The sequence below is a fragment of the Perca fluviatilis genome, chromosome 7 (assembly GCF_010015445.1).
Source record: "Perca fluviatilis chromosome 7, GENO_Pfluv_1.0, whole genome shotgun sequence".
Lineage (NCBI taxonomy): Eukaryota > Metazoa > Chordata > Actinopteri > Perciformes > Percidae > Perca > Perca fluviatilis.
The window spans coordinates 21,732,630-21,747,929 of record NC_053118.1 but is presented as its reverse complement, the minus strand read 5'-3'; the positions used below and the strand labels follow the sequence as shown (position 1 = coordinate 21,747,929).

At 41.6% G+C, this 15,300-nt stretch overlaps 1 protein-coding gene across 2 annotated transcripts in view; it reads left to right on the top strand.

The window, feature by feature from the left end:
• The first annotated feature begins 1,834 nt into the window (after positions 1-1,834).
• atp8b2 (ATPase phospholipid transporting 8B2) overlaps positions 1,835-15,300 on the top strand; it is a 32,780-nt gene continuing 19,314 nt past the window's right edge. The window contains exons 1-13 of one of the 2 annotated variants that reach the window (XM_039806769.1): positions 1,835-2,015; positions 4,523-4,590; positions 9,897-9,955; positions 10,092-10,205; positions 11,900-11,998; positions 12,143-12,204; positions 12,397-12,469; positions 12,877-12,947; positions 13,039-13,118; positions 13,717-13,875; positions 13,951-14,039; positions 14,246-14,442; positions 15,122-15,242. In XM_039806769.1, the coding sequence (XP_039662703.1) occupies positions 4,566-4,590; positions 9,897-9,955; positions 10,092-10,205; positions 11,900-11,998; positions 12,143-12,204; positions 12,397-12,469; positions 12,877-12,947; positions 13,039-13,118; positions 13,717-13,875; positions 13,951-14,039; positions 14,246-14,442; positions 15,122-15,242 (1,149 nt within the window). In that variant the 5' untranslated portion in view covers positions 1,835-2,015; positions 4,523-4,565. Of the gene's footprint in view, positions 2,016-4,522; positions 4,591-5,911; positions 6,606-9,896; positions 9,956-10,091; positions 10,206-11,899; positions 11,999-12,142; positions 12,205-12,396; positions 12,470-12,876; positions 12,948-13,038; positions 13,119-13,716; positions 13,876-13,950; positions 14,040-14,245; positions 14,443-15,121; positions 15,243-15,300 lie in introns of those variants that run through there. The other variant, XM_039806768.1, reaches the window with a different exon arrangement.

Here is a 15,300-nt window from a genome sequence, read left to right as displayed (position 1 = left end):
TACAAAACCAAGGCCATTACCTGCGATGTTTTGATAAAGGTAAATATGAGACAAAACAGCATCACATCGAATCACGTTGAAAATGCAATATCTGTCCAAATAATTGCAGTAAGAACTTTGTATGATTTGTGTATTTAGATGATGGTTTAGGGCGCATGTTCGACAAAGATCCTATGTCTCAAAAGTGTGCACCAGTTTTGGTGGATATTTAAGTTCCAGGGCATAGGTAAGTCCAAAGAGAAAGGTAGCATGCTTTTGACAGGTTGGTCAGACCTCTGACCACTGGATGTCCTTCTATAATGATGCCGATGGCATCGGGTCGATAGCACATGAACATTCATTGAGCAACTGCTGAGCTCGGCGTGCACCTCAGTTTAATCATGACTCTGTTGGTGGAGATAAAGAAAAATAAAGAGTTTGGTCAGAGAAACAGATAATGAAATAAATATATTGGACAGGTAACAAGACACAAAGTCAAAATTGTACCATTGTTGCTAAAGGTGATACTTCATTACACAGTTACGCTAGTAGACAGCAAATGTCAAAATCAGTCTTATATAGCACTTGGTTTTTGATCAGTGTATCTTAAGTTAGTTTAACTCCAATTCTTTTGCGTTTAAGTCTGAGTCACCAAAGTTGAAGACCCCAGCAGTCACCTGTATCCAAGTCAAATAAAATTCAAGCCATGGACCTATAGCATTTGCAAATCTGTAACTTTCATCCGTCAGTATGCCTGCTGTGTCGGCCAATCTTAATTTGCCATGACAATGGTCTGGTTTACATTACAATAAAAGAAATGCAATTTTCGACTGTTTTCATAATCGATTGATTACAATTCTATTCAACTTAGGTCCAGGATTAGTATTATCATGTGACATTTTGTGTAAACAAGATAGTGTAATGTAACAATCCAAAATCAAGGTCCACTTATTGTACTAGATTTTCCTATATATATATATATATATATATATATATATATATATATATATATATATATATATATATATATATATATATGACAATGATGTAATTATCTTATTTTTAAACCTACATTGTGGCATTCCATTTACAAACGTTCCCATTTTACAAAGACATTTCCAACTTCATGCTTCTTAAGATTTATAAAGAAAGACATTTTATTTCATTAATTATTTGTGACACCATATCTCCATATCCCCTACAGTAAAGGCTTGTGTCATGTATGAGCATATCTGCATGCTACAATATTATTAAACAATAACATCATTTGAAGTCCTAGGGCTCTTTGGGCTACATATTTGAATGTTTAAAAAAGTAGTAAGTAGAAAGCAAAGTAAAATGGATTCCCTTTACACGTATATCCCTTTATGAAAGATATATTATATTAGAAATATTATTATAACATATGTTTACAATTTAATTGTTGAGATGTAGTGTAGGTTACAGTTGCGAACCTGAGCAGTGAACAGATGTTGGAGCAGATAATGCTGACAGAGCAGCAGAGGGCGGTATGACACAAAAGGAGAGAAAAGCACATGGCTACTGGCAAAGGGTGTGTTTAGGGTGTTAAAGCAGCGAATATTTGTGTGGATACATTGTTGTATAGCCTATAGTGTTAAAAACAGAAACATGCCATCATAGTGTTTAAATAGGCCTAATAAAAACTGTTAAAAAGTTGCAAACAGTTGGCATATAGGCCTAATACTAAGAAAAAACCTCCACTTATGGAGAACAAAATGTCACATCCTGAGTGAATGTGCTTTGAGGTCGTTAGTGCAGGAGGTTCAGATGGAGGTGGAGAAAGTGAATAAGGTGCGGCCCCTCCTCCCTCCCTCCCTTCTCTCCCCTGGCCGGAGCCAAAGCCTCCCTCACCTCGACACGTTGTCTCCAGCGCATCCCGGGTCCCTGCTTCAGCCTCCCACCTTACTGACCGTATCTACGTCCAGTTTAAGCCCGGAACCTCACCATGACCTCAGCGAGAGGAGCAACGGGGACGTGTCCACCAGAAACCTACTTATAACACCAACTTGAAAAAGGTAGGTTTGGGTTTTCTGAACTGTTGTAGCGCTGCATGTTTAGCCGGCTTTATCATGTACAAATGGCCAGACGGTTTCAGACCTACTTTCTCAGCTGAAAATATTGATGTATCTCGGTTTGTTATTGTGAAGTGTTCAGCGTATTACTGCGACAAGGTGATTTACATTACAGCTGCTCAGTTCATACAGTATAGGTAGCCTACTGTACTGTGCAGTTCTGAGTTTCAGGGGATTATGAACCTGATTTTAAAGCTTGACATTAGTCAGAACATTTTCCCAAAGTCAAAGTGAAAGTCATTCATGTCACTGTACTGACCCCAGACATCACTGCATTTCCTCTAATCGATGTCTAGCGGAGCATTTAGACTTAATGGTGTCTAATTCCATTTCTTCTTTAGAAATGTCCAACCTGCCAATTGCATGGTGGTTTGTTATTCTAGTCTACAATTTGTTGTTTGCTGTTCTGTGCTTTTCCAATGAAAGTATCGGACCTACAATCTTGTAGTTAGCCTAATTCCAATGATACACCAGAAGAGAGTAACAACTTAACTATTGTTTAAAGACAGATCATGTATTGAGTGTGTAGAGCATACACCAAGCTGAGCACAGCACACACTGGAGATGATTAAAAAACAAAAATAACAATGAGCAATGGGCAGAAAGACTGAGTCCATTACTGTACCACACACACCATCACAAGAAATATACAACCGGCCTTTGGAGTAAGCCAATTACATGATGACTTAACTAAGCTATCCTAGTCTTTCGTTGTTCTCTGCTTCCTTATGAAAGTAACTTTAGTGACCTACAGTACACTTGTAGTTCATTTTAACAGGATGTCATGCAGATACCACACAAAACTACATTAGTATCTGTTGTGTTAGTAAATCACAAGAGATTAAAAATCCTGTAATTGAATTACTCCTCAATAACTGCACAGTCTTCCCCTTAGAGCAGGCTAAGAGCATAATGGTTTCACTTAAAGAGTTATTCTAGTCTTGTTGTTTCAGTTTGTTGGTTGGCTTGATAGTAACAATAGTAGTATGACATTTGTGTTCATGTTAGTAGGATGCCATGTAGATATTATGCAAATTATTAGTTTTAAATACAGTAGACAAGGAGATTAGCAAACCTGTAAAATGCCCTGAGGTTACATCGACAAACTTGATTATGTGAAGACCTTATGGCATCACACCAAGATGGGTCCTATCTACATAATGGCTTACTGTCACTAACTGCTTCTACAGGAATATAACAGTACATGTATGCTTGTTTTTTGTGATGTTTACAATGTGAGGTACTGAGTTTGGATGTTGCAGTTCACACATTTCATTAAGATTTTTTTCTGCTCCAAATCCACTAAAACGTCAGCCAGACTCCAGTGAGTGAGATGAAAGGAATTCTGCCCAGAGGCTAAGAAATGTGCTCAGATATTCAGTGTCCCCCCAGTGTTTCTCACTCCCGGGGTTGCCAGCTTAATTTCATAAGGGCACTGCAGGTCTGTAGGGTTATACAAGACAGCAGCCACAGATGGAGAGCGAGAGAGATGGAGGGATGTGACAACTGAAATACTGGAGGGAGGAGAGAGAACATGGCAAACAACTCTCATTGCACAATCTCCATTAGCAGTGTAGAAATTGAGTAGAAAGCATGCAATAGAAGAGAAGAGTGTATGACAAGAGATGCTGGAAACTGTAGCTGAAAGCTGATCGGCCCAAATCACATGGAGAGAGGTAGAGCCGCTCTTTCTCAGAAGTATTGATTGGCGGCTTGCTGCCTCAAGCCCCTGTCTCCCATACTGTTTGTACCTTCTAGTATGCACTACAAACCCGAGACTGGGATGTATAACTCACCCTTGCAACCTCATCTCTCATCTTTCTGCTGTTAGCCGAGATAAAACACAGTGAGTGAAAGCAGTGAGGTGTGTGATATTAACAGGTCAGCATAAATGTGTAGAGGGGAAAGTGAGAAGATAAGAGTGCTGGGGAAAATGTTGCTCTATTACTCTTTCTCATCCACTGTAGGAGGAGACTGACAGTGGATCTGGCCCGAGCCACCTGTCCCCAGACACTGTGTGCCACAGAGACAGATGCAGCTCTCTGCTGAATGTCATTTCCTCATTATGGCTCTAACAGACCAAATGGTGTGTGTGTGTGTGTGTGTGTGTGTGTGTGTGTGTGTGTGTGTGTGTGTGTGTGTATGTGCTCACGCTCATGTGCGTGGTTGTAATGCCTGATTGATTTTGTACTTTCTCTCTTCTGCAAGGCAAATGTTTTTCACACCCTGAAAATGACAATAAATGAGTGTATCACTTGAACACATTTGTTGTTGTTTTTTTTAAAGTGAACATTTTCTTTGTCACACTTTGTTTCAGAAGAAAATATTGGTTTATATGGTTCTCACTTCACCTGCTTTTTTTTTTATAACCAGTTCAACCGTCCTCATTCCTCAGTGCTTCTCTTCAAAATAAACGCTACTTCTCCACCTACTCTTCTTTCCCTGTGCAGACAATCCCATGGGCTATAGCAGAAGGACGCTGGCAGAGTGGAGATGTTCAGAAAGAGGCCCCCTCCAGGTCAGTACCTGACACTCAACACACTCTTGTGCATTCATTTGCGTTTCCTAAGTGTCAGTGGTCCTGGTGGCTTGATGATGGTGAAACAAGGGGGTATCTGTTGGCGGGAAAGCTCACAAGGCCCCTCAGAGTCCTGACTTTTAGCTGGTGTTAATTAGTGCTCTTAGTGACTGGATTGTTGTCAGATAGCACTTAAATACATTAACATGCAGGTATAAATGCACACAGGATGTATGGAGGATAGATTATAATCTCATTTTTCAAACCAAGTCTGGAGGTGTTCAGGGATGCATTAAGAGCACGCTGAGCACAAGCGTGAATGCAATCATGCGTTATAGTAAACTTACTTACGCTACTATACTTATATATAGGCTAATGGCATACTGTATGTTGGTGGATGTCTAGATACAAACAATGTTGTCACTGGTGGTGGCTGAAAGGACTGAATAGAGCACATTCTTCCCTAACCACGTTTTCCTTAGTTTTAAAAAGTCAAGTTAAGTCAGATCTCAGCGAGGACAGCAGCATGATAAGGCCAGTTGTAAATTTAATCTGACTTTTAATATCCACAGTCAGTCTGAATAAAAGATACATATTATTGCCAAGTGCAAAGGGGACCACAGTGGGACAGTGATAGTCCTACATGCATGGTTGGAGGGCAGAGCCTCAGAGATCTTAGCATCAAGGATGCATTATAGGACATTAAGGAGCCCCATAAGTCACATTTTGACATGGAAATACATTTTACATTTGATTGTTAAGTTTGTCTTTTATATGCTATGAAGACCTGCAAACGCTGATACACAGATGCAGTGTGCAATGGCATTGATTTTTGTTGGGGTTTTCCTTGGATGCAATTTTGTAGTCATGTCATCCACTCTTATAGTATATTTCCTGTTCTGTCAAAATAAATAGCCTACAGTCAGTTTCCTTATTATGGCTCTAACAGACCAAATGGTCTGTGTGTGTGTGTGTGTGTGTGTGTGTGTGTGTGTGTGTGTTTGAGAGAGAGAGAGAGAAAGACAGAGAGAGAGAGAGAGAGAGAGAGAAAGCGTGTGATAGGCATCTTTAATGTATCGGCACGAGGCTTGCCGCACAGCACGTGCACTAGCACCTGCCTGGCCCTGCCCACTGCAGTGCACCTTCTCCCTTAAAAAACGGCCAGGAAACTGGACTGCTGCACGAGCCACTTTGGCTCTAAACGTCACAGCCGTGCTCCAATACGCTGATGCTCTTTAGATCCAAAATGGCGCCCAGTTTCCTCATCCAGCGACTCGCTCAGCCGTGGGATCCCTGCAGAGGCGGTTGCCATGGTAACGTCCGTCAAACCCAGAGCCTATGTGGTTACGTAATGCTTACAGCGGACAGTGTTTACGTTGTGGATGAGACTTGAGCTGACGGTGCAGATTTTGCACATGGTGCTTGCGTCAGTTGATTGATGAGGCTGCTGTGGTGCAGAATTGATCAATCACTTGAGATTTTCGTATGTGCGTCATCGAGACAAAAACTTTACATCCTTTAGGATAGGCCTAAGCTATGGCTACTGTAGGCTATAAACAAGTCTACAACCTACATATTTAATATTTATTATATGTATAAGTCTTTAGAGCGACAGATTAACTGTGGAGCTGCTGATTGGCCTTATTATAAAAATGACCTCAGTGTTTCTGCGGCAGGAGAGAAAGAAAACAGAGCAAGGGATGGACCAAGTGTTTGTCAGTGCGTGCGTGTGTTTGGAGAGGCTATCGAGAGAGGAAGCAACAGAGAGGCAGGGATGGGACGGTGCGCGATTAATCCAACTTGATTGAAGTTGGGACCGAAGCTTCATCCCCGCGTCCTTGCGGAGATGCGGCGGTCATTGAAACAGCGCACAACAAGATAGACGGCGACTGTTAGAAAAGTCAAGATGACAGTACCGAAAGACATTCCGGACAAATGGTTTCCAATAGTTCTCCCCCTGAAAAGAAAGAAACAGAAGGGACTTAATGGAGCCAAATCGACAAAGAAGCGGACAGGTATGAGTTTGTGTGACAATTTAAAGGCTGCGTGTGATTGAGCTATAATATTGTCCCGCAGTCTTCATCATCATCATCAAGTTGTTGTTGATTGTACATCTCACTGTTCTTCAAATAAACATCACTTCTCATCCTCATTTCAACTGAGTCAGAGTTTCATTCCTTCTTCTTCATCTCCCTCACCTCATGTTATAATTAAATGTGTATGTGTGTGTACACTGTACACCTTATCATTTTACATGTCTGCGTTTTATTAGACATCACCATCTGACATCAACTGCCAAACAGTAGATTTAATAACCGCAAAATAACAATAATTGTCATTCTACATACTCAATAATTATGTCTTCCCTTTTTCACTGCCAGTGTTTTGGGATCATTGTCACCTTTGTTATTTTTCTGTTTTCAGTCCTATGTCCCAGGAGATAACCTGTCTGATGCGTTCTTATAATACATCCATGGTCTAATGTGACTCCAACTCATTGCTGATTAGTGCTGATTATGAATCTGTGCAAAACAAGTTATCTGAATCTGAATTTTGCATAAGGATGATGTCCTTGTTGTCTCTGCTGCCTGAGACACTGATCAATCTTCCAGGCGCCAGCCTCCGCTGTCACTGCACTGCCTTGTCTGTATCCTTATTCCTTAGCTTAACTATCACAAATCACACTGTGCACCTTCACTTGACCTCCAGCCCTCCATTAGTCTGTCACTGTGTCACCCGCATCGTTTTCCAACAAATTAGATCACTATGTGTGTGTGTGTGTGTGTGTGTGTGTGTGTGTGTGTGTGTGTGTGTGTGTGTGTGTGTGTGTGTGTGTGTGTGTGTGTGTGTGTGTTGTATTAAATCAGCCACAGTGAGCGATGATCACGTCTGCACAGAGCCTGGTCCTGACTTAGGTTTAGTCATGGCAATGACAATAGCATTTCCCATAGCTCACATTGACTGTGCTCTTTGGTTATTGTTGTTATGACTTCAGTCCGTGTTCACTGTGTTGTGAGAGTGTGTCTCGCTCATGGAGGCATAAGGAGATTCTGAGCTGTGGCACGTGCCCTCACATGTCCAGCCAAGGAGGGGAAGAGTGTTAAAGAGACAGGGATAAAAGAAAACATCTGCTTTTGGATTAGACTACATTTATTCATTCTGTGTAAAATAGTATGATGAAAGTATTTTAGTGTTAATCAATGTTTATGCGCTCCTTTATGTCTCAGTTGTTTATGGAAACCTTGCGCTCGCAGCAGAGTAAGCCTGAAACTGAAAGTTTCTCAGTAATGGAGCTTTATAGATTTATACAGACTTGCTGTGCAGCATTGAGTCTGCGTCAGGGCTTCTAATGCCCTTGAAGCTGTCAGAGACATCAAACACTTAGCCTAATGGGCAGTTTGCTAAAGATGCTCTTGCATTCAGCTTGGGTTGGACAGCTTGCACAGCTGGGACAGGCAATGCCTGGTCCTGACATCAGTGTCTCTGTGCTTACCTGGCACAAGCATCTTGCCCTCTTTGTGGAGGGTTAATGCAGCTTTGGCACTGCCTGTCAGACACATCTCTCTGGTGAACACTTCCCCCAGAAAGCAATGTAACAACCTTCAGGTAGATGGGAGAGGTGCCAGAGGGAAAAGGAAAGACGAGGGACAGGATTGGAAGAGTTTCAACGGAATAGATGTTAAATGATGTGCACCTACACATACAGACAAATCTGATATTGTTATACTAACCCGAGTTTAGAAGAGAGGGCATATCAAATACCATCAGCACAGCTGGATTCTTATATGGTGCTGTTAAAATCTAACAGCTGTGACATTCCCTCACTCAAATTCACTTTATACAGAGTAGATAGGAGTCGGGTGATGCACTAAAAAACTTTATCTTATGCTACAGGTGTACTTATTTTCTCCTGCTGCCACTCAGCTACAGTCTGGAAAGTTCTAAAGGGAATATTTTAACAAAAAAACAATAATAGTTTAGCTTGTTTTTAGAAGAGGCCTATCTTTTATTGTTAGTTACAATGTGGTCTATACGTTGAGATGATTTGAATTTGATTTTGTTATATTTATACTGTGCAAGCTATTGCTATTGCATTTTGGGTTGCATTTGTGGGGAATATTGCCAATCAATGACCAGGACTACTTTATGGAAATATTTAATGATTTTTGCATCAATGTGATGGAGTACCTTGATTTGTAAGGTCTTGAACATGCATGCAAGTTGTTAACATAACAGATGTTCCTGTGTGGTTATTTTATCAATAAACATTTTCTCAGCAGAAAATGTACTATATATAATATATATATATCAACATGATCATGATATATCAATAAAGGCCTAATATGAAATACAGTATATGTCAATATTGCAATATAAAATACAAAAATATGAAATATTCAACACATTGTGATAGGGATATTGTCCACTCGTTCTGTTACATGACATTAGGACCTGATAGCAACTTAAAATGTAAAACAAAGGGAGAGATGGCAAATAGTTTGTATTTTCTAACTTGACTAAATCCTGTAACAACAAAGGTTACCTTATGGGATCTCTTTAAGTGGCCTGTTTGTTTGGTACGGCAGAGACTAAGATAAAAACATGGCTTCACAGTGCTGCAGAAACACAGGAAACCACAGAGTCTTTGTTTATGTGTGTGCATGTGATTATGAGGCAGGCCTCTGTTGTGTGATGTCCTTTCCTGTGGCGCCTCATTGCCTCTCAGTCATCAGTCAAAAGTTTGTTGAGGACTTTGTGGTTTTGGTACAGTACAGTACCTCTGTGCATAACATATGCCTTTCGACCTGAATTTTATATCTGCGCGTGTGCGTGCATGTGAATTCGGTATAGCCCTGTGCAAAACAGGCCAGTCATTTCATTTAAAAAGCAGTCTCATCAATATTAGAGGAGACAGGCCTGGCGGAGGAGGGTGGAAACTCCCAACCTACCGTCCTTCAGCATAAACAGAAACCTAAAAACAGCAAGAGGATAAAGAGCAGGGTCAGGAGGGGAGACAAATAAATACTACTATTCTCTATAGATTTAAGTCGTGAGTATAAGGATTCAATGCTTTATCTGTGACTACCTGTAATGGCCAGGTAACTGCACAAACATAGTAGACTGTCTGTCTCCTTAACTCTCTTTGTCTGTCCATGTCTCCAGAGGATTTTACTGATATTGACATTCTTTAGGAATTACAATTTGTCCTGTTATGCACTTTGACACACAGAGATTCAGATGTTTGGGTGCTTTATGTACTGTATATATTTTTGTTGTGATATCATCCTCATTTTGTGTTCTTGCAGAGGAGGAGAGACGGGTCAGAGCCAATGACAGAGAGTACAACGAAAAGTTTCAGTACGCTGTAAGACAGTTTTCTCCTGTGCATGTTCCAAAATATGGTCATATAATATTAGAGAGAGTATTTTAATCTTTGAAGCAAATCAACTGAAATATTGTGAGAGCCCGTATAATTTCTTTTTCCCCTCTTCCTCATCCAGAGTAACTGCATTATGACATCCAAGTACAACATCGTCACCTTTCTGCCAGTCAACTTGTTTGAGCAGTTCCAGGAAGTAGCCAACACCTACTTCCTTTTCTTGCTCATACTGCAGGTGAGAAGAGGGGCTAAAGGGATGAATAATGAATGGGATGAAGGAATGGAATAGAGGGATGTAGGCCTACACATGGCACAGGGAGAGAGAGAGAGTGTGAGAGAGAGAGAGAGAGAGAGAGAGAGAGAGAGTGAGAGAGAGATAGTTAGCTTGAGAGAATTCAATGAATTTAATTTGGCTGGCTAGTCCACACAGCATTCTGGGATGGGAGAAAAAAAAACGTGCTCTGGTTTATTGGCATTTCTTTAAACCAATCACAATCATCATGGGTGGCACTAAGCGCCGGACGGAGCAACGGTGCCGCTGCAAAATGGCCTCGGGAAGGAACTTGTTTTGGTGGAACGTGTACGTTTAAAAGTTGTTTTAGTCATGCAACAGAAAACTCAGATTCAACAGATAGTCCAGCTAGCTGTCTGGATTTACCCTGCAGAGATCTGAGGAGCAGTTAACCATAGTCCTTTTTGTGTTTTAAAATTACAACACAAAGAAAGTGGAAGGTACCGGACATCCGGCGGAATTTCCGGTGGCAATCCCGGAAGTGGAACGTCGTGGATATAGACTAGGGATAATGTAGAGCGAGCCATTCACCCCGAAAGGGTCATGGGTGATAATGCACGGAAGGGTCTTGAATCAGCCTGAAGTGGGCTTCACGTCAGGGTCTTCCAGGTTCTAATAGGTGATAATAAATAATTATAACAGGTAAGGTAAAACATATTAGTAGACGGCAATATGAAACACATTCAAAATCCAGTTATTTGGGCACCTGGGTAGCTCACTTGGTAGACCAGGCGCCCATATATAGAGGTTTACTCCTCGACGCAGCGGCCGCAGGTTCGCCTCTGCCGTGCGGCCCTTTGCTGTATGTCATGTCTTCAGCTGTCCTATATCAATAAAGGCCTAAAATGCCCCCCAAAAAATCAGTTGTGCGAGCGTGTGACAAGAAGCTGTTTATAAAAGACAGAATTAGTTAGCTTGATTTAACAGCTTTCTGCAGTTGAAGGACCTGAAAGCACAGCCACTGCTGACTTTGAATATATGGAATAAAACGCATCCTACCAAACAGTTTCACATGAACACCTTTCGCAGCATGGTTGTAGGGCTGGCAAACATTTTTCACAAACATGTATGGTCCCCAGAGGATGAATCCTAATGACTTTGGTGATTGTCGACTTTTTCTCATCCAGCAGGTCAAAATTGAAATTTGTCCAATACTTTAGTTTGTGACAAAATTCTTGTAAAGCTAGTGGAACCTCAGCTATACATTGTGCCTAATGCTAATTTGCAAATGTTAGCATGCTAACATGCTAAATTAAGATAGTTAACATGGTAAAACAAATTGTACCTGCTAAACGTTAGCATGCTGTCATTAAGTACAGCCTTACAGCATGGCTGCTGACTCTTAGTCTTTGTGTTTTAAGTACCTCAGGTGAAGGATTATATATTCTTTCAATAGACTTTTCAATTGAAAATTGTACAACCTTAGTGCTTCTTAAACTCACTAAATGAACTGGAACCATCGTACCAGCACCTAAATACCCAGTATGGTACAGTCAGGTGCACTCAGGTTTTTAGAAGCTGAGCGGTCTGCTGTGTGGCTAGACCCGGGTCAGATGTAGATATCTCTGATCACACTCTGCCTTTGTGTCTGTTTTCAAACTCATCTGTACATCAACCTTCTCTCTGCCTCTATCTAGTTAATACCTCAGATCTCCTCCCTTTCCTGGTTCACTACCATTGTGCCTCTAGCTCTTGTGCTGAGCATCACCGCAGTTAAGGATGCCACAGACGACTATGTGAGCATGTTTTTTTATGCACCGCACAAAAACTTATTTCTAGCAGACACTACTTTGAATGTAGCACACTAACAAGTGGCCTTCTAAATATGTTGGGCTTGACTCAGCTATTGAAAAGCTCACATAGATATCTGTCTCTTGCAGTTTCGTCACAAGAGCGACAACCAAGTGAACAACCGTCAGTCTCAGGTCCTCATCCGTGGCTCGTGAGTCTCCTGTCTCATCATTTGCAACTATGCACTCGCCAGGGCTTTTGTTTCCTAAACTAAATTTGCTGATTGTAAAATTAACTATTCAAGTTTTATCAGCCTTTCTTTGCAAGGTTTTCTTAATTGCAAAGATTTTTTAGCTAAGTCTTATCTCTCTTTTTTGTTTTTCTCTCTGCCTCGCTGTTTCAGGCTACAGAATGAAAAGTGGATGAACGTTCGAGTAGGTGATATCATTAAACTGGAAAACAACCAGTTTGTGGCAGTAAGTGTCTCCATCACAGTGATGTACATCACCACACATGCACAAGCACATACACAGTGATCCATAGTCTTGCATGGCACATATTAATTAAGACTACCTTATCTACCTGCCTAGCAGTGGACTGTTCAGGGATCAACCTGCAACCATCTAGATATGCATGTTATCATGAAGGCTATTTATACTGTATTGTAGACCAAATGCTTTTGCTAAATGGATTTCAGTACAGTATAAGGAACATATTGTACTGAAATCCATTTAGCAAAAGCTAGTTAAGGGACACTACCTACTATAGTTTATTATTAACTTGTTTGCAGATACAAAAACTCTCATTTATCATCACTTGCTAATTTTGTTCCTATACCTTCAGTGCAGTGCTGTGGATGCTCAGATATTGTATCTATTTTCAGGCTGACCTGCTCCTGTTGTCCAGCAGCGAACCTCACGGACTCTGTTATATCGAGACAGCCGAGCTGGACGGGTCAGAAAACACATGTTACCATAGTACCTCACAATCTGCAGAAGCAACAGGACACTACATCTAAATCGCTGTTTGCTGTATTATCTTGCAGAGAGAGCAATATGAAGGTTCGTCAGTCTGTCTCAGTGATTTCTGCACTTGGAGACCCGAACAACTTGGCTTCGTTCGATGGTGAGTTGTGAGAAAACTCATCCTCTTTTCTCAATTCTGGTTTGGTTCATCTTCCTTTCTTGACAATATGTAGGTCAACAGGTTTCAGTGTTTAACACAAACTTTATCCACCTTCACACCCTCGCACATAAACAGAAAAAGACAAAATGTGCACGCACACACTTTCTTTCTTCCCTCCCATGCCAGCATTGAACGCCTATCATCACCCGCCCACTAGTCTCACACAACAAAATACTTTTGTGTTAGCACAGCGCGCCCACACACTCTCCTCACCTGCTGCAGAAAATGCATTACTGCAGCAAATCAACCCACACTTTGCCTCGTATTGACTTACGAAAGGTGTGTGTTTCGGCCTTTGTCTATGACAACGGCATGATGTCATATAGCTGATTAATTCTACACTACATCAAACAGCTAAGAAAACAAACCCAATACTGTAATTGTATTTGGTGAACATGTATGATATAGCATATGATTTAGATCTGTATGTGCTTGTGTGTGTGTGTGTGTGTGTGTGTGTGTGTGTGTGTGTGTGTGTGTGTGTGTGTGTGTGTGTGTGTGTGTGTGTGTGTGTGTGTGTGTGTGTGTGTGTGTGAAGGTGAGGTGGTGTGTGAGCCCCCCAACAACAAGCTGGATCGTTTCTGTGGGACTCTGTACTGGAGAGACAAGAAATACACCCTAACCAACCAGAACATGCTGCTGCGAGGATGTGTCCTTCGCAACACTGAAGCCTGCTACGGCCTGGTCATCTTCGCAGGTCTGTGTATATTTGTGTGCCAAAGTATGTATGTGATGTGTACAGCAGGTCTAACTTTCCCTGTTTTTGTCTCAGGCCCAGATACCAAGCTAATGCAGAACAGTGGTCGCACCAAGTTTAAGCGTACGAGCATCGATCGCCTGATGAACACTCTGGTCCTCTGGGTAGGACATCCCAAACCTCTCACTTTCATGGCTCATACAGTCACTATTTCAGGACGTGATCTCAGTGGCTTGAATCTAGTTTCATATATCTCCTCTATTCTATCCTAATTTGTGCTCAACTGACCAGAGATACAAATGTATATATATCTGATTGTACTCTTTCTTACTCTGTCTGTGTTGTTTCTCCATCTGTGTGTTACCATCAGATCTTTGGCTTCCTGGTGTGTATGGGTGTGATCCTGGCTGTAGGTAACGCAGTGTGGGAGAGAGAGGTGGGCTCCCTGTTTCAGAGCTATCTGCCCTGGGACCCTCCTGTGGACAACTTCCTGTTCTCGGCCTTTCTCTCCTTCTGGTCCTACGTCATCATTCTCAACACTGTGGTGCCTATCTCTCTATATGTCAGGTGAGGAGAAGTGTATGACGGGTGTATGATGGCGCAGTGGATATGATACACGCCTTTGGTGCAGGAGACCTGGGTTTGATTCCCATTGCGATACATCAGTGTCCCTGAGCAAGATGCTTAACCCCTAGTTGCTCCAGAGGTGTGTGACATATATAGCAGTTGTAAGTCACTTTGGATAAAAGCGTCAGCGAAATGACATGTAAAAAAAAAGTCCACACAGAAAGTGTGCATATTAGAGTGATGAAAGGCAAATATGAATCACAAAAAATTAACAATGTGTTGTGTATTTCCTTCTTATATAACATATTAAGCTTTGTTTGACACTGTTTGTATATGTTGTCTGCAGAGATTCCCTCTCAGGTAAGAAAGCTGCAGATGAAGCCCTGAAAACTATTTCCTCTGCTCCCCCATTTCTGAACCACTACTGCAGTCCCTACACTCCTGATCTAATAGACTCAAAGTTTTTACATTCACTACTCCCTGACTAGCGCATGGGTGTGACTAATTGCTCTGTGTGCCACTACAGTCTAACCTAAAGTACTAACCAATGAGAATGTTCTCGTCCTGTCGCTCTGTTGTCAATGTATAGCATTGGAGAGCCTCAATTGGCAGTACATTCGATGACTTTTACTCTACTGTTATTGTAACCATGTCCCTTTCTCACCTGTATGTGTGTCAGTGTGGAGGTGATCAGGCTGGGTCACAGCTACTTCATTAACTGGGACCAGCAGATGTTCTGCTCACAGTGCAACACACCAGCTGAGGCCAGGACCACCACTCTGAACGAGGAGCTGGGCCAGGTGGGCATCGGCACTTACAATACAGCAGTCTCTGTGTGTGATATTGATGTTTCATTTA